Here is a 19,920-nt window from a genome sequence, read left to right on the forward strand (position 1 = left end):
TTTTAATTTTCTCATCCGTCCCTTTTTTAGGATGCAGTGTTGAAGTGCGCAACCATCCGAATCGTAAAACTTCCTACTCTTCTGGAGGACCGTAAATGCACCATCGCGCGAGCGAGGGAGCTTTTGCAAACTAAATAAACAGCGGTGAGTATTGCGCTACTGATGTCGCCATTTTGACAGTGGTAAGGTTCCAACATATCAGCGGTATGACGTAAGTCATTATATTTACCAGCTAGGGATGTCAAGCTTAAGGTATACAGTGTGCGAGCAACGATAGCCAGTCTAGCTGATCAGATAGCAAAAGCATCCCCGTCAATCTTCGTCACAGAACCCGACCGGCTTCTGTTCATGATAAACGCAGACCACAAAACACGCCATGATATTTTCAATCTCATTAAATTCTGATTTGCTGTGTCAAGGTTGGATGTTCCTCTCTCAGTAATAACACAGTTTTCATGTGACGCGTTCTGAAAGTTTGTTGTTAAAAAACGTGCGCCATTCAACATCCGCACGACGTAATAATAATAATGATAAGAGTATAATAGATGTGTTCATTTGTTGTCCACGCCGTGGTAGTCAGGACAATTCAACAAGAGACTGCACTTACAGCACTCAATTGTTTGCTTTCATCTGACAAGTGTACTCATCTCTTTGCAGGGCCTCCACAATGTAGGAATATGCAAAACCCGTTATGAGAAGCCAAAGTAAATTTGAAAGGTACTTTTTGCTCTTGGTGACTAGGTGTGTGTGTGTGTGTGTGTGTGTGTGTGTGTGTGTGTGTGTGTATTGGCTCAATAAGGGCACGATAAAACATTTTCTTGGTCATCTTTATGGTGCTAAATCTTGGAAGTAAGTTTCGTTTTATCCAAACATCCATTTTCTGATCTCCTTATCCTCACAAGGGTCGCGGGCGTGCTGGAGCCTATCCCAGCTGTCATCGGGCAGTAGCCTGGGGACACCATGAACAAGTCGGCAGCCAATCGTAAGGCACACAAAGACCAACAACCACTCTCACAATTACACCTAGGGACAATTTAGAGAGGTCCACTAACTTTCCATGTATGGTTTGGGCATGTGGGAGGAAACCGTAGTACCCGGAGAAAACCCACGCAGGCACAGGGAGAACATGCAAGCTCCACACAGCCGGATTCGAACCCTGCACCTCCTCACTGTGAGGCCGGCGTGCCGCCCCAGTTTCGTTTTACACTGCATGTATATAAAAATACCCTCTTCAAAGCCCCCCCCCCCTTCCCCAGCCCCCATTTTATAATGTATAGATTTCAATTTGATCAATTTAACAGCATCCCATATTTTTTCATCAGTGTCCTTTGTTGCCTATGCTCCTTGAAGGCACCATTAAAAAGTTTAAAGTCCCTATCAAGTGAAAATAGAATCTTCCTCTAAATTGGAAACAGCATATATAGAGGTTTGAAATGAAATTTGAAAGAATGGAAAAGTGTGAAAAATCATGCCATTCTCAGCATTGTGGGCATTTCCGCGAGTGCACTTAAACCACTCCCAGGTGAACTGTCAAATACATTTGAATGGTAGTATCTTTCTTATTCTCACATATCCCTACATGTATCCGCTTAAAATCTTTGGCGGATGGAATACAGCCCACCGAGTTGTATCCCGTGTACAACCACACAAAAGAAGAAAATACATTTGCGTATCAGTATCTTTCAAACTCTAGAGATGAGGATTTACAATTCAGTCCCAGGCTGTTCCACCTCACAACCAGAGAAAAAAGCGGCAGCGCAACTTCACATTTTATAAAATCAAGATTAGCAACAAAGGGAATGCAGGTTTACGTCAGCCAGCTGTCCAACTTGGCCTTTAGACTCCTGTTGGCCTTGGCTCACATCTCACCTTTATCCTGCAAACTCGGTTATGCCGACCTATTTTACTGTGTGTGTACATTTTAAAGTACATTTTTGAAGACAAGTTGGCTCTCAGCGCTCCTGTTTTCCGATGTCTAATCAAACTGATGTTCTTGTTTTTGTTTTTTTTAAATCAAAATAACCTTGGGCCAACTGTAAGTGTGTCTGTGTGGCTACATCGACGCTGACATATGGGATAATGTGGACAAAAGGAAATGCAGGCTTAGGTATTTTGACAGGTGAACATACTTTGTTGTTCTGGTGAGGGGAAATCAAGGTAACGGTAAATTATGAAGTGGCAGCTCAGAATCCAGCAGCCAGCACTGCACATAATTGCAATTTCTGTTTTGTTTCACTAGGCTCCAGTCAGTTTCATTTGCAGATCACATGATGCATGAGTCAGCATGGACTCAGTCAGGGGTGGCCAGGAAAGAGAAACTATCTCTTCTGTATCTTTAGCATGACTTCTTTTCTCCTTTTTCTGCTCTGTATTCATTTCCTCTGAACTCATGAGAAAAATAAGTGTATTTTGTCAATTTCAAACGGGATATCATGTTCTCTGATTGTTTTTGGAGAAATCAGATGGTCCCATAGCCTCATTGATTAAACATCCAGATCAGTTAAAAAAAAAAAAAATCATGCCAATATATCTGAGAAGATACGTTGAATAATATATCATATAACACAGTTGCATATTACAGGAACATGAGAGTGAGGCAAGTAGCAACTACAGTAGTACATTTCAATGAGCCAGCCTCTTACTTTCAGTTTCATTTCTCTCTGGCTGCAGAGATCGAAACACCACAGGATGGGGGGGAGGCATTTATAAGCTAAACCAATAGGCTTTCTGGCTCAGTTTCACTGGTTAAAGGAGATCTGGACATCCAGGAGAAAGAAAAGGTAAGACACTGATTTGATGGCTGGAGGTGGTTTATGTTTTGTATGTTTAGTTTGGCTCTGTTAGTCTGCAGTTACCAGCGCTCTACACCAGGCAATTGAAATGCTAATTAAAAACTATTTTAAAATACAATTTTTGTCATACATCAGGTAACACGAATGAAAAATTGTGCCCATCCCTGGTTTTTACGAAATAAAGCCCTGTGTCAGTGCACTCTGTTTATCATTTTGATGAAATTGAATTTCTCATCAAATAGCTAATGCAGATTTTGAGTTCAAGCTCTCCTGGTCACCGATCGAGTGTTTACCACTAAGGCTGTCACAAATGAATATTTGTAAAATTGATTATTTTACTGGTTAGTCCATTGATTAATGGAACAATTGGATCATTGTTTTATTTGATATTAACATGTATTACAAAACACATTTTCCTCATCACTGTTTCTTGACAGATTTTTCTTGTGACTAATCAACGATCAAGCAATAACATACAAGAGAGAAGGCTTGATGTTGTCCTCGAAACTGTTTCGAAACTGACCCAGTTACTAGTTCAGTCATTGCTTTCCAAAGTCAAAGCAAATGTTTACAAATGCCTTCTTTTTGTTGAAATACAAAATAAAATTGGTCTGGAACAGAAACCCTGAGAATAATTCCCTGAAACCAGAAAATTCAAACATTTCTCCTGTGACGTTTCACGCAACAACTTGCTCTGAACCTGCTATAACTCGAATCTGAACGGCAACTCAATTGGAGTCTCCACTGATTCATCCTCAGCCGCCTTTACGAATGTATGCAAAGTCAGAAAGAAAAAAGTTGGTGCTTTGTCCTAAAAGAATAAATAAATACATAAATAAATGAATAAATGTATGCAAAACATCCAGAAATTAGTTTTTTTTTTTTTTTTTTTTATTCCAAAATATATTGGGCTACCTAGACATGATTTGTAGGGGCTTTTATGTCCCATGCTGACCAATAACCTTATCCTATTCCAGTGCTCAGGAGAACTGTTAGAGAGACTGAAACTCCAGAAGACAATGATGAACGCCTTGCCCTAGTCTGACTCACCAAGAGAGTGCAATTACTGTACGCATCAATGGCAAATATAATTGCTAAGGCTGCCATTACTTGGGCACTCCCCTACCTCAGAGTCATTCTGTGGGAAGAGCCGTCAATAAACACATCTTTCATATTCGGATCAAAAATTGAGTGGGAATGAATTTGAAATTACCGAAAGGGTAATCTTTTAGCCGCTTTAAAAAAAAAAAAAAAAAAAAAGATGCTTTACATTTGCAAGCACGTGTTTTTTTGGTTCTTAACATCCTATCTTCAAGGTGCTGTTATACGTTTTTGGAACTGCTTTGTGGTGTTAATTATGGAGTGCTGACGTGTTTTTCCACCCGGCAGAACTAATCAAGATGGAGACCGTTCTCGAAGACATTGTGGCCATGGTGAAGCAGCATCAAGGAGGGATCCCCATAAAAAAACTTAGTCTGTACTATAGCAAGACATACCGTCGGAGCCTATCAATAGCCAACCTGGGATTTAAGTCCAATGCTGCTCTCTTAGCCTGCCTGGAGAACGACTTGGTTGTAGAAGGAAATGTGGTGTTTCACAAGCACTACAAGGACAATATTGGGACAGTTGACGCTGAAGCTGCAGGAACTAGTGCGAGTGCTATAGCTGCGGCTGTGGTCTGTGAACCCACCAAACTAAAAAAGGAAAAAAAGAAGGTCACGAAGGTGAGAAATCTAGTGACCATGATGACAGAACATCCGAAAGGGATTCTTATGAAGCATCTGGCAACAGAATATAGGCTAAAATTCCACCATAAGCTGAAAATGAGCACTTTGGGCTTCAGTTCAATTGCTGACCTGGTAGCAACCTTAGACAGGGATCTGGTAGTGATAGGGGACCTGGTGATCCACAAGCGCTTCCCACCTCAAGGTCCACCTGGAGATGGAATATCGGAAACAGAGACACCTTCAAGTTCAGATTCAGCTTCATCAAGTCAGCCCATTCCTGATAAACATCTTCCAGCTGGACCCGAGCTCACTGATGAATTGGACCAACAACAACTGCACAAGAGAATTTTAGAGGTGAGTCAAACCACTGATAGAATATTGCTTGTGCAGGCAAAAAAAAAAAATTCTGTCAATCTTCGAAGTCTTGATAGTTTGATAGTATTATGCCGGTTGTTGAACTTTCCACTTCGCCGCTGCACCAGGTCACCACGAAGCCCTCTCTACTCTCTTAGCTTGATGCCAAAGGGCCTATCAGAAGGCATTAAATTCCACATTATTCCGCCATTTGTTTATCATCATCATATATCATCATCATATCATTTGCATCATCCACAGATCAATCACACACCCATACGATAGACTCTGTTGGGGTCAGAGCGGCCTCCTCTTCCCCGCGTGTTCGTTGAATTTCGGACGAGGAGAATGTTGGTAATCCAAATAAAGGCTGGAGGCGATGAACAGTTCCTTCGAAGGCTTTTAATTTATTTCTGCAGTTTACAAATCGATTTGGGCTCCTGAGGGGTCCAGATTTGAAACAGGAAGCGTAGAAGAACCACATTCATGAGATTATATAGAGACAATATGATAATGAGAGACGGTTAGGTACGCCTCTCATGCAAATCCCGGAAACAAAGAAAGTAACATGACATCTGACTCCGTGTGGCTGGAAGAAGTTGGGAGTGGTGAGATGAGACCAAACCACCACTACCCACCATTTGGTGTGATGGCAAGTTCCAGAACCCCCGCTGTGCATACATCCTGAGATAAGAGGTCTTCCCAGGGGGGCTAAACAGCGATCAGGGACCCACCCAAGGTGCGGGGGGACAACAGAAGACACTTGGGGGGCCCGTTAATCAACCAAGGAGGCAGAAGATAAACTTAAACACTACATACGTTGTTTTAAGTGTGCAAACAGATGTCCAGGAAAGAGACTGAGATCAATAGTACTCATAGCAAACACAGATACTTGAGATAACAGTTCCTCTTTTGATGTTGACATGTCCTCTGGAGGGGTCATAAAAGTAGTGGGGGTGAGGGGGTACCAAAGGTGATTGTAATCACAGTAAGCAGGAAATACCTTCAACAGCATTCGACATTCTTTGTTTCAAGTGTTTGAACAGAACCAACACAGAGAGGAATCATATCTTAACAACTCCTATCAAGCGCCAGGAGTGCTTTTTGCCACTGTCACAACGGCAGATGGTGAGAACTACCCTGGTGACTTCTTGTGAGCCTACAAAGGCTCAGAAAGTTACAAGTTTAGGTATTGGGCCTTGTGTACTTTCAACTGCATGGTTTTCATCTTTAAGACGAGCATACTAGCAGGACCAATCAGGTCGCCTCCGAGTCAGGACTGGACTACCTAGCGAGCGAGGAGCAGCGTGGCCGTGATAAATTAACTATCTATCTATCTATCTATCTATCTATCTATCTATCTATCTATCTATCTATCTATCTATCTATCTATCTATCTGTCTATCTGTCTGTCTGTCTGTCTGTCTGTCTGTCTGTCTGTCTGTCTGTCTGTCTGTCTGGATAGCTAGCTAGCTAGATAGACTCTTAAAAATTATTACTGTGTTTCAGGTAGCTGGAAAATACCAACTAACTGAACCATCCATGGATCTATTGGAAGTTTGCTATTTTCATCACTATGGCGAAAAGCTTCCTTTTCAACTGTACTTATCCATGTATGACACTTTGGAATCATCTTCCTCCAATAACCTCCCAATTCCATCTGGTACTGGAACTGCTGGTACGTACACAAATATGATTGTATTCAGAATAGAATGTGCTCATTTTGATGACCGTAAATAATTTTTTTAATGTCTTTTCCTCAGCTTTACAGCAAGACGCTGCAGCCAGTACGAGTAAAAAGAGTGATGCAGCTCGGAGAGAATGCAGTTCGAGTGTGTTTCGGGAAGCTTACAATGCCCAGGTGAGAGAGGTCCATCGAGATAATGTGCGGGCCATGGAAGCGGTGGTGGACGATGAAGTCCAATGGAAGAAGAAAAGAGATCTGGATCCAGACGCGGTCAGCAGTCTGATGGAGGATGTGATACGAGATCTCGCAGGAGAGGGAGAGCTGGTCACCAAAGAAAAGGTAAAAAAACGAACGTATGTTTTTTTTTGAAATGAGAGAGCTTTTGGCAATGCAGTCATATACACTTTGAACCTTGCTTTGTATTCCTTGAAGCAAACGATTTATGTAAATTAAATCCAGGGAGAGACACTGCAAAAAAGTCAAAGGTTTAACATTGTGAATTTGCTCAGACGCATCACAAATAATTCTCGACTGCTTTTCCCAGGTGATCTCAAGGACGTGTATTTTAATGCAACTGACTTCGAAGGAATTAGAAAGACTCAATCTTCGTAGTATTCAGGCCCTGAACGACCTTCACTACTTGGTGAAAGAGATAACAATGTACATACAGGTTAGTAGCCAGTCCTATCAAGTCAAAAGTCTCCAAATCGTACTTTGTGTTCAAGGATTTTTCTTTATCTTCCAGTCCACTGAAGCAGTGACGTCCGTCTGCACGCTCTATGAGCTGGGACAGAATTTGGCCGGTCTAAAAAATAAGAAACGCTTTGAAGAGCTAAACCTGGGACCTCTTTGCAAACTCCCCGTCATCCACCGCATGTTCAAGATTGACAGCAACACCAAGGATGATGATATTGTCCAGATTGAGACAGTAGACATCTTAAAGGTGCGACTTCAAATCGTGGTTAAAATGTAAATAGTATCAACATTTCATATCATAATTATAACGACCAAAATAATTGCTGATCAGTCACGCACATAAAATTGTTGTAAAGAACCTCTGTGATTTTGGTCGCGAAGAAAACCCTTTTAAATGGCTACAGACCAGTTTTTCAATTTAACTACCGTATTGGCCCGAATATAAGACGGCCCTAATTATAAGACGAGCCCCTCTTTTTCAAGACTCAAGTTTGAAAAAAGACTTTTTGAACACCAAATTAATTTTTATATAGAAAATAATTACAGTACATCTGAAACAAATGATTATAACAATATATTTGAGAGAAAAAGCATGTTATTTTGCCTCATTCAAATCTAAAGTGCAATCACATTCGTAAATGAATGACTTCTGGTTTTTTAAATGTAAATTACATCATAACTTCTCCTCAGCTGCCGGTTAACCTGGCCGATGTTCGACCCACTTTTCTCCAGATTGTCGCTACGTTTCTCCATTTTCTGTTATCTCTTCTATTATTTTCTTCTCTTTTCCTTCTTACTGCTATTTTTTATTTTTCTTCTTCGTGCTACCGCTATTTTTATTTTTATTCTTCGTGGCAGGGGTTCACTTTGGCCTGGGGAGTCAAGTTCAGCATTCGCTTCATTGATATCTGGCGCCATCTAGCATCGTGAATGGGTATAATGTCTAGACCCCGAATATAAGACGACCCCCACTTTTTCAGTCTTATTTCAATGGAAAAAACACCGTCTTATATTCGGGCCAATACGGTATTATCACATGAGCAATCGCTCATGTCCAAAGAACCTTTAGGTGTCCCAGGTGGTTAGAATTAACAGGAAACTGAAGAAACAAGGGCGGCCAATTTATTTATTTTTTTTCCCACCGCTGTACATAAAGGCACATGAGTTATGCTCATTCTCCATGTTTTCTTGTTTTCCTGTTTCTAGCAACTTCGCAATTACAGGAGAAAGGCAAAAGAGCCCAAAGTGGACCTGGCTGAGTTTATGAAGTATCTAGCTGACCATTATAACTGTGAGTCTCCTTACGAGCTGGGTATCAGGATACACAGTCTCGGGCTGCCCATCGCGGTAAGGTTTTGGGCGACTTTTTTGTTTGTTTGTTTTTGTTTTGGAGTGATCATTCTTTTTTTCTTTTTCTTCGTCATCCTTAAAATGAATCAAACACCTTAAAAGTATTTGGATGAAATTTCTCTCTGTGTCTCCTTCAGACATTAAACAAAGTGAGTCGTCTTGAGCACAGCGAAATGAACGAGATGAAAGAAGCTATTCGGAAAGAGCTGGAAGAGGAGACCCGGGAGCATCTGATAAAACTCAAGAAGAGTGTCCTTGAGCCAGTAAAAGCCACAAGCTCTGTCTTTGCTGGGAACTTGGAACTCAGAAGAAAATATGCCTCCTTGACAGCAGCAGAAGTGGTGCTGGCAGTCTTCACAAATGCAGAAAAGGTGTTGAGTTCTGGATTGCATAAGGATGTATGTTGGTATGGTAAAGTATGTACTTCTATTGCTGAAAACAGGGCCGGGAAGCTGAACAGTTGTCAAGGGTTACACCAAAATGATACGCGGGAGACCTTCCAAAGTATGTACTTCTATTGCTGAAAACAGGGCCGTGAAAGTTGAACAGTTGTCAAGGGTTACACCAAAATGATACGCTCAATTCTCTTTTGTTACCATGACGACCTGGTGCGGCGCGACCAGCTCTGCTTCCCCTTTGGCTTTGACAGTTTTAGACGGTGTAGTTTAGGGGTTGCCCGACAATGTATTTCACACAAACGAGGATTGAAAAACTCAATTCGGAGGCCTTTCTTCTAAAATTATTTCTGTTATTGCATTCACACTGTTCTTGAAATGTCGAACAGCTCGCTCAGTGGCACATTTTCAGAAATGGGCAGAAATTAAACAAGATTTACTGGGTGGTTTAACGGGCCACTTGACATGAGGCTGGACAAGCGAGATGTGGCACTACAAGTGTGTGTGTGTGTGTGTGTGTGTGTGTGTGTGTGTGTGTGTGTGGGTGTGTGGGTGGGTGGTTTAACGGGCCACTTGACATGAGGCTGGACAAGCTAGATGTGTGAGTGAGCACACACACACATCTAGCTTGTCTTTCACCTCTGTTCTGGAGCATCCCCTCTGGATTCAACCCTCTTTTGTGAGCAACATAGTACATAGAACATTGACATACACAAAGCACACAAACATGAACTAGACACAAAATCTTAGGCAGAAAATGGGACCACCACATTTGAGCCTGTCTTATGAATTATTTTGCATGCATTGTATGGGTTTATCACCTATTCATCTACATTGTTTTGTCTATTGTGTTGTATTTTATTATTTATTGCAGCATGTACGGAAATTCCTAACAGAAGTGTCCGGCAACAAGCTAGCAACAGCGCTTTTTCAGTTGGCAATCTGTGGGGGCTCACTAGCTGTCCCACAGGACCAGGTGGCCAATGAGAAAACTCCCCAAACCTCTGAAAAAAATGATCCAATGGAAGACAGACCTGCCACATCAATTCCCAGTGAAGGTATTAATTCAAGATGCGTAAAGGATGGGACGACATGTATTTTTGCCACACATCTTCTCACAACTAATTCCCTTAATTCTGAATCTATTTCTCAGCCAAAGTGAAGCAGTACCTAAAAGATAGCCTGTCCTCGATAAACTCAGCCATCCATTTGGCTGATATTGCCATCATAGAGGGGAAGTTGACCAAGCACTTCCAGGTCAAAGACTTTCATTCCTTGGGTCAAGGCAGCTTCTTGGGATTCTTGGCGAAACATATTCAGGTACCAATTACTATCTATGTGCGTATTTGGATGCCAACTGTTGGTCCTGGGTACTTGAGTCCTTGAAAAACAAATCGATGTTGTGTTGAATGCAGCTACTGCAGGACGTGCTTGGTCCAACTTTGATTCTGAGAAGTGGCGGCATGGAATCTGCAAGAAGTTTTTCCAGACCCACCAAACAAGACATATTTGAGTTCATCAAGCAGTGTGGGCAAACTACTTCTGGTGGTCAAGATGAAGTGAGTCGACGTCTAATAAAATAATAGGAAAGTACATCAAAGCGCCACAGTTTAGGATGGCCCTGACACACAACGTTTTAAGGTTACAAACGGCTTGCAGCTCAAGACTTGGTTATCTCACTATGCTAGAGTGCTCACTTATTTACATGCATTTGCATGATAACATAATTTAGTTATAAAATAGGGCGCTTGTACTAATGTATGTATGTCGCCACTGTAGACCAGAATGCTGTTGTAAACTGAAGGCCCTCTGTTCTATGAATGATTTTGAAGTGGAAACATATTCTTCTCTTTTCAACGTTCCTCAGCTGTCCCACATTGAGTTGGCACTGCGGTCCCATTATGGAGTGCAGGATAGTCGCAACTTGGGCTACGGCTCGCTACAGGCACTGGCCAGACTAGTCCAATGCCAGAAAGACCTCGGTGGAGGAGGACCGAGTCTGGTCTTTTATGAGTCTACATTGTTTGCTCGGCATCCCATTTTAAGGTGAGTGCTATGGATTGTCTGCCGGTGCCAGAAATCAAACCCACACAAATCCTGACAAACAAACTAGTCTAACCAGTGCTTTTTTTGATCGCTATCACCAGTGCCGAAAGTGAGTGCGAAGCAGTGGGGCGGCTTGGGGAGGTTTCAAAGCTCCAGGCATTGGCTAGTTTGCATTCTTGTCCTCTGTTAGAGGATTTAAATGAATGGAGTCAATGGGAGCTTATATTCAAACAAATCCCCAAACCTCTGAAAAAAATGATCCAATGGAAGACAGACCTGCCACATCAATTCCCAGTGAAGGTATTAATTCAAGATGCGTAAAGGATGGGCCGACATGTCTTTTTGCCACACATCTTCTCACAACTAATTCCCTTAATTCTGAATCTATTTCTCAGCCAAAGTGAAGCAGTACCTAAAAGATAGCCTGTCCTCGATAAACTCAGCCATCCATTTGGCTGATATTGCCATCATAGAGGGGAAGTTGACCAAGCACTTCCAGGTCAAAGACTTTCATTCCTTGGGTCAAGGCAGCTTCTTGGGATTCTTGGCGAAACATATTCAGGTACCAATTACTATCTATGTGCGTATTTGGATGCCAACTGTTGGTCCTGGGTACTTGAGTCCTTGAAAAACAAATCGATGTTGTGTTGAATGCAGCTACTGCAGGACGTGCTTGGTCCAACTTTGATTCTGAGAAGTGGTGGCATGGAATCTGCAAGAAGTTTTTCCAGACCCACCAAACAAGACATATTTGAGTTCATCAAACAGTGTGGGCAAAATACTTCTGGTGGTCAAGATGAAGTGAGTCGACGTCTAATAAAATAATAGGAAAGTACATTAAAGCGCCACAGTTTAGGATGGCCCTGACACACAACGTTTTAAGGTTACAAACGGCTTGCAGCTCAAGACTTGGTTATCTCACTACGCTAGAGTGCTCACTTATTTACATGCATTTGCATGATAACATAATTTAGTTATAAAATAGGGCGCTTGTACTAATGTATGTATGTCGCCACTGTAGACCAGAATGCTGTTGTAAACTGAAGGCCCTCTGTTCTATGAATGATTTTGAAGTGGAAACATATTCTTCTCTTTTCAACGTTCCTCAGCTGTCCCACATTGAGTTGGCACTGCGGTCCCATTATGGAGTGCAGGATAGTCGCAACTTGGGCTACGGCTCGCTACAGGCACTGGCCAGACTAGTCCAATGCCAGAAAGACCTCGGTGGAGGAGGACCGAGTCTGGTCTTTTATGAGTCTACATTGTTTGCTCGGCATCCCATTTTAAGGTGAGTGCTATGGATTGTCTGCCGGTGCCAGAAATCAAACCCACACAAATCCTGACAAACAAACTAGTCTAACCAGTGCTTTTTTTGATCGCTATCACCAGTGCCGAAAGTGAGTGCGAAGCAGTGGGGCGGCTTGGGGAGGTTTCAAAGCTCCTGGCTTGCAGCTCAAGACTTGGTTATCTCACTATGCTAGAGTGCTCACTTATTTACATGCATTTGCAAGATAACGTAATTTAGTTGTAAACTAGGGCGCTTGTACTAATTTATGTATGTCGCCACTGTCGACCAGACTGCTGTTGTAAACTAAAGGCCCTCTGTGCTATAAATGATTTTGAAGTGGAAACATATTCTTCTCTTTTCAACGTTCCTCAGCTGTCCCACATTGAGTTGGCACTGCGGTCCCATTATGGAGTGCAGGATAGTCGCAACTTGGGCTACGGCTCGCTACAGGCACTGGCCAGACTAGTCCAATGCCAGAAAGACCTCGGTGGAGGAGGACCGAGTCTGGTCTTTTATGAGTCTACATTGTTTGCTCGGCATCCCATTTTAAGGTGAGTGCTATGGATTGTCTGCCGGTGCCAGAAATCAAACGCACACAAATCCTGACAAACGAACCAGTCTAACCAGTGCTTTTTCTGTTCGCTGTCACCAGTGCCGAAAGTGAGTGTGAAGCAGTGGGGCGGCTTGGGGAGGTTTCAAAGCTCCAGGCATTGGCTAGTTTGCATTCTTGTCCTCTGTTAGAGGATTTAAGTGAATGGAGTCAATGGGAGCTTATATTCAAACCTTTCCATGGCTCCCTCAAAGATTTTATTGAAAGACATGCAGGTAGGTGTTTGTACAGACAAGGTGGGAAATTGGTAGGAATAGAAAATTTCTGGAAACAATTCTCGGATGCAATGGCCTTATTGACATCTTCCGTTTTGACCAATGACAGCAAATACAGGCTTGGCAGCGTTGGAGGTGGCGCCAAGTTTGTTGCTCAGAATCACTTCCGACACAGGAGACACGTATTTCTCCAACGCCGCCTTGACCCTTGACCCCGTGGGGACAGCTGGTCACCTCGTGTCCATTGTTGTAGCCGATGGGATCACAAATGCTCCCACGGCCCTCCTGGCGAATCATATGCAGAGTTCCCTGGCGGCGGCTGTGGCTGAAGAAGGTAGCAGAGAAATATTTAAGCCTCCCTTGCATTGTTTTTGAAAACACAGCCTTGTTATCTAACTAAAATTTGCTTTTGGGTCTAGATCTGTCTCGAGCTGAAGAGGACATGTCATGTTACACTACAGTGGCAAATTTCCTTTTGGAGTGTTTGGTTCGAATTCCGAATAGAATCTGTCAGGCTCTTTTGCAGCAGGTTAGTTGCACTGTATTTACAAGTCTTTATACAGCCGAACATGTTCATCCATTTAAGCCGATTGTCCGTTAAATTGAAAATGACCTTTTTTCTTCGTCCATCCAAATATTGTACATACAGTAAATGTTAAAAACAAACTTCAAACTGTTTGAAAAGCTTTAAAGTGAAAAGCAAATTAGTGTTTAACCAAATGTTTCTGGGTAAAACCTGTAGTCTGTTTTATGCTACTGCAACAGTTAAACGATTTGGCGACTCCAGGGCGTGTCAAACTGATTTTTGTCGCGGGCCACTTTGGAATTACGTCTTCTCTCGGAGCGCCGTTATTACAGTGAAACCACAAAATTGTTTAATCGTCTCACAACAAATGAATGTTTGTTTTGAATGAATGTTTGGAAATCAGTCAACTCAACAACAATCGTTTGTTTAATTGTAATTCAAGCGAGTGGAAACAGGGCAAAATCATTATTGCAAAATCTCAACGTTATTTCTTACACATGACAATTTGACATTTCGGTACAGATTTTAGCGAGGATCACGCAAGTTGACACACATGATTTGATTTCGCGGCCCGCATAAAATGACCCGGCGGGCCAGATCGGGCCCCCGGGCCTTGAGTTTGATACCAGTGTGCTACTTATTTTAGGATCAACTATATAAACCATTAAAGATAAGAAATGTTAACATGCGATTTAAAACATTGCTTGAGGAGCACAAATTGATTCCCATTCTCACATCTCTTAAAATTAACCACTTTGAAGTCAGGGAAAGGATTGTCATTGACTTGGGCGTTCCACAATATTTACATTCTAAAGTAAAATGTGCCAGATGAATGGTCACTTTATTCGTGGGATTAGATGAATCGTATTCATGGTTTATTTCAGTAGAATCATTCTTTTTTTTTTGAAATAACACACGTCTCCTAAAAATCATCACTGGTATCATTGCTCTCAACTGACTGTGACCTTCAGGTGTTTTTAGAGCCTTTGTCCAGAGTCTTGGGTCAAACAAAGTCAAAACTGGTCCTAATCACTGTGGCCCAGTCAAACCCGAGGCACATAAACTGTTTGCATCGACTTGGAATCCTTATGGGCATCACAGAGTGGTTGAAGGACTACCAAAAAAAGCTGACAACATCGCAGATCCCAAATGGCGCCTCATACTCAGGACCTTTACATCAGCCGAAAGTCCAAACACAGGTGAATGCTCATTTTATTTCAATGTAACTGAATATACCAATGTATGTGGCTTTAAATGCCAGTTTTATTAAAAATAGATAGAAATTGACTGATCATTTCATACAGCACTTTATTTTCAAATGGCCCTGGCCAAAATATAATTTATTGAAGGCTTTGTAACTAATTAATCAATTTTACTGTTCATCATATTTGAATTCAGTGTGCTCACGAGAAACAATAAGCATCGTTTTTCAATTGTAATTAAAAAAAGAAAAACTCAACAACTTAAACCACAAAATTAAAGCCATTTTTTTTCCCAACTTGTCTTTTCCACACCCGAAAAGAATTCGTGCAATGTTCAACCAAGTAGTCAGGAGGCCACAACAACTTAGAGATGAGCTGTTGCCACCACAAAAAGCATTTGAGAGTTCACTCTTTGGTTCTTTGGCGATTTTTTTGTCATTATTCCAAACATTCAAATGAGATACTTTGAAAGCCATGATGTCTTTCTCCAACATTTCTTGGTAAAAATCGAACATGTCACTATCATTGATGTGCCTAATAAATATAACTAGGGCACAGAGGGAAAGTCCCTTGTCATCTAGTGTGCAGAAACAGAAATCTGTGATTACATTTTATTCCCTCCCCCCCGTAATTAATTTTGCACAATTAATACGTTAAGCCTGGGCGGTAAGAATTATGTCATGTCTCATCGTTGTCGGTTGTGTTTATGTATTCCAGCTCTGGCAAAGTGATCATACAATGTGCTTTGTTTATGACTTCAGTCTAATGTGGTGGATTCTGAGAGCAGCAGTCTGTCAGGCGAGAACATGAGTGACGATGAGGGTGTAGCAGACAACAACGCAACAGACAGCGGTTTATCCTCCAGTCCTCTCAACCACGGCCTTCAACAAGGTGATTGGCAGCAAGACGTTATTATTCTCTGGCTGTTCATTTGATTGCTTTTAAATTCGAAATGACTAGAAGAATACATCATGCAAATAGATGCAATTTTATTCGAGCAAATAGAATACAGATATATACTATTTGAATTGCACAAGAAGGAGAAGATCTAGCGGAGGAAGAATCGGCCGAAGAAGAACTGTTTGTTGAGATGTCGGACAACTGCAGCGAAGCCCAAGCCGTGTGCAGCAATCCGTCAGAACTTCTGGATTTGAATGAGGACGAGCTGGCCACTTCTCAACCTGAGCCCACTTTAGATGTTCACAGAGCAATAATTGAGGAAATAAGGTCTGTTGTCTTTTTTTTTTTTTTTACTTGTTTGATTCAGTTTCCCAAAAGTAATCCAACGATATGTTTCACTCATTTTTCTTTTTATGACAGAAAAAAAGAGTTTGGTATTGGTGTGGAACTGACATCTGAAGGTCAAAACCTGATCCAGGCCCACCAGTACCGGCTTGGCAGAAGTTTGGATCGCCTCTCGACCGAGCTCTACAGCAAAGACACACATTTTGTTTTGGAACTCATTCAGGTGTTTGTCCCCTTTAACACACTTTTTAAATCTGTTGCATTTATATATCTGTTGCTGCACTTCAAAACATGTTTATTGGTGTGTAGAATTGCCGATGCATCTCAAGACCGTGTGCCTGCAAGCCATATACTTCCCGCTCGGTTCTGTCATCCTAACCGTGTATTTACATTATCAATAATCCTGTAAAATGAGTGACATTAATTTCGCATTTTCTTTCCTCTCTTAAATTTGCTTCTTAAGATATACAGTGTGGATTCTTTTTCGATTCATCTCGCTGTTAAATAATTGCTTGTGAATAATACAGTGGCAGATTGTACATCAACAGAAATTTCTTTCTTTATTTTTTTTAATGTGGCCCATGCCTATTTCTAAACGGACATGCACATGCTATAATTTCTTGTAGGTAGCCTTGTTTTGATTTTTGGATGAGTTGAAATTGTGCACGATGACTTTGACGGGCAAGCAGAGGATCACGCATTCTTTAGATGTGGAAGCTGTGCTCGACTGAAGAGAAACACAGTATTGCATCTGCAACCATGCAACTCATTCTAACTTTTACTCCATTTCCAGAATGCAGATGACAACAATTACCCATCAGGTTCTGATGTTGTTCCAGCACTGGCTTTTGTGGTTGAGAGGGACTGCATCACCATTCTCAACAATGAGACTGGCTTCCAGGAGGCAAACATAAAGGCTATATGTGATGTGGGTCAAAGTACCAAGGGCAAACACAAATATGGATATATCGGTATGTATTAGGATTTACAAAATCGCCTATCACCGCTCGAAAATTCTGTTTTAAATATGGACGAAAATATCTATTTTAAATATACTTCAATTTTGATAGTACATTTTTCAATGCATTTATCAAAGATCCATGATCCAAACCCAATAACAAGGGGTTTGAAGCAAACAACAAAATAGAAATATACAGATTTTTTTTTTCCAGTGCAAGGAACTCTCTTGCATAAAAATTACCACTTGAGGATGGCAAACTGCTTAACCAGAAACTATCAACTGCAACAACTCATTTTGTATTTTTTTTTTCACAAAAATCCACTCACTCAAAATTTTTACACAGTTGAGATACAATATTAGTCCTGCATATCCGTCCAAAATCAACAGATTTTTTTTTAGGCCTGTATCAAGTTGTAGTATGAGGCAGTTGTAAGCACAACTGCGTCATTTTTTTTGCCATCTAGTGGTGAATGGTGATACTACAACTTACAACTGCAATCAGCCCTTGCATACTAGCAGTTTGGCACCTCTGGATTTGCATATTCTATTTGTTTTCCTTTTTGAAATTATTTTTTTCATAAGTTTTTTAAAAAAATCCAATTTCCTCACATTTTTCTTGGAACTATATAGGTTGAATGTTTATTCATATTTTTTGAAGAATATTTTTTTTCATTAAATTGATTCACAAACAAGCATCATCACAGAGCAAATGAAAAGTCTTAAGTCAATGTATTACTGTATTTTATAAGACTGTGTCCTTTTGGTCTCTGCAGGACAAAAGGGCATTGGCTTTAAGTCAGTATTCAAGGTCACAGACCGTCCAGAGATTCACTCCAATGGCTTCCATTTGTTTTTCGACAAGACCTGCGGCCCCATGGGATATATACTCCCCCACTGGATGGATGATGATAGGCCCTTGGACCCACAGTTAAATGACTCCTTACTTCACAGGTATTTCCAAGCAATGTGGCGTAAAGTAACCCGATGCAGGGTACGTCAATGGTCGGTGTCCTCGCAAACGGACAACACAACAAATCTTTCTAATCATTTCAAGCTGTACTTACCACCCAAGTGATTATGTGGAAAGCATAAAAAATGTGAGCATAGTCGAGTAAGGCCACTACTAACTTGCCGCTATTGGACAAAGTATGTGATTTTTCTTTGCCCGTGCGCTAAGGTGGTGAGAACAGTGCATGATTGCATCCCCACACTCGTCTCTAAAGTAGGTCACTTATTTTATGTTGTTCCACATTTGTCATACTGTTGAGTTAAAATGGTTTTCATACATTTTATTTGTGGTCGTCTTTTTCAGTTGGATTAAAAAAAATGTTGAAACACTATTTTCTTTAGTTTTCAGTATAGATGCTTTAAAATTGTCAATTAAAAAAAAATTGTGATAATAATGGAGATCGGCCAGAATCAAAAACACAATTGTGATAATTTTTTGCACAGCTCTACCCTACGTACATTGAACCCAAAAATACCATGGCCAAACTATTGGGTTGTGACACATTTTCATTTGCTCAATGGGTATCTCTGGCTCTCATGTTGAAACCACTTGTCTCAAGCATCAATGTGACAGTGAGCCACTTATGAACCTCTACATTTAATTTCTTAGCAGCTGGACAACTAAGATCTGCCTTCCTCTGCGCTCCGAGAGCCATCAGACCCGAAACCTGTTCCATGACGTGCACCCTTCCCTGCTGCTGTTTCTGCACCGGCTACGTTCGATCACCATCTACAATCAGGTACCTCCGGCACTTGCATGCTACTTGAAAGTGCAAAGGAACGAGTGGTCATGAAGCATATTTTTTCATGTCATTTATTTGTTTTTGTTTTCTGTGTTCTTTCTGCTCTCTCTGCAATGCTGCAGGCTGAGAACCGCCTTGTAACGATGACGCGTAAAGACCTGAGTCATAATGTGCTTGAGGTAGAGCACACAGATGGTACTGAACGCTGGCTAGTCGTCAAATCTACACTGCGGCCCAAGATGGTGATTCTCACACATCCATCTGTTATGCAGTGCACAGACACACTCAGACGTTGAATGAAATAGCGGCATCATTTCTGAAGTGATTCCTCGTGGGAAATTTGATGCCCGACAATGAATTTCACACAAACGAGGATCGAAAAACTCAATTCGGAGGCCTTTCTTCTAAAATTATTTCTGTTATTGCATTCACACCGTTCTTGAAATGTCGAACAGCTCGCTCAGTGGCACATTTTCAGAAATGGGCAGAAATTAAACAAGATTTACTGGGTGGTTTAACGTGCCACTTGACATGAGGCTGGACAAGCGAGATGTGGCACTACAAGGGTGTGTGTGTGTGTGTGTGTGTGTGTGTGTGTGTGTAAAGGTGCAAGAGTGTACATTTATTTACTGAAAAAAACACACACACACACACACACACACACACACACACACACATGCGTATATTATATGTATCCAAAATTTTTCACTGGATACCCCCGATGTTGGCTATGCTATTGCTAGCTCAGTTGATTGTCAATCATAACCGACAGCTGTAAACAAGTCACATAAATACAGATACAGCTCGCTCATCATTCTCCAGGTGTGCTTTCGTTTGTTCAGTACCGGTATAAGTATCAGGAGTTTAAAAAAAAAGTTTTGGGTGCCCGCTAACAGTTCATTTTGTTGTGTGGTTAGCATATCTTGGCCTTGACAAGGGTTGGTACTGTAATGTTGATCGTAGTAGCCTTAGCTGCTAGCCTTGTTTGGATGCCTCGCCAGGCTCCTGTGCTTCTGCTTTCTTTCACCTCTGTTCTGGAACATCCCCTCTGGATTCAACCCTCTTTTGTGAGCAA

At 41.4% G+C, this 19,920-nt stretch overlaps 1 protein-coding gene across 1 annotated transcript; it reads left to right on the forward strand.

The window, feature by feature from the left end:
- Positions 1-787: 787 nt before the first annotated feature.
- On the forward strand, positions 788-19,179 carry LOC109529281 (uncharacterized). Its single transcript, XM_019892587.1, has 27 exons — positions 788-2,780; positions 4,182-4,873; positions 6,383-6,551; positions 6,637-6,899; positions 7,105-7,230; positions 7,306-7,503; positions 8,463-8,603; positions 8,744-9,001; positions 9,876-10,059; positions 10,155-10,321; positions 10,417-10,560; positions 10,869-11,047; positions 11,149-11,347; positions 12,157-12,335; positions 12,437-12,444; positions 12,625-12,886; positions 12,988-13,160; positions 13,270-13,494; positions 13,580-13,689; positions 14,658-14,885; positions 15,650-15,779; positions 15,929-16,115; positions 16,209-16,356; positions 16,927-17,104; positions 17,868-18,045; positions 18,713-18,842; positions 18,968-19,179. The coding sequence occupies exons 2-27, from the start codon at positions 4,193-4,195 to the stop codon at positions 19,139-19,141; spliced, it is 5,019 nt and encodes a 1,672-aa protein (XP_019748146.1). The 5' UTR covers positions 788-2,780; positions 4,182-4,192; the 3' UTR covers positions 19,142-19,179.
- Positions 19,180-19,920: the final 741 nt, after the last annotated feature.

Source organism: Hippocampus comes, unplaced genomic scaffold (genome assembly GCF_001891065.2).
Source record: "Hippocampus comes isolate QL1 unplaced genomic scaffold, H_comes_QL1_v1.1 scaffold47, whole genome shotgun sequence".
Lineage (NCBI taxonomy): Eukaryota > Metazoa > Chordata > Actinopteri > Syngnathiformes > Syngnathidae > Hippocampus > Hippocampus comes.

Excerpts from the sequence above, each read along its gene's own strand:
- LOC109529281 (XM_019892587.1), top strand. The coding sequence starts at position 4,193 with ATGGAGACCGTTCTCGAAGACATTGTGGCCATGGTGAAGCAGCATCAA. Across the intron at positions 7,231-7,305 it reads AGATAACAATGTACATACAG|TCCACTGAAGCAGTGACGTC; the intron begins GTTAGTAGCCAG and ends TTTATCTTCCAG. Across the intron at positions 15,780-15,928 it reads CAACCACGGCCTTCAACAAG|GAGAAGATCTAGCGGAGGAA; the intron begins GTGATTGGCAGC and ends TTGCACAAGAAG.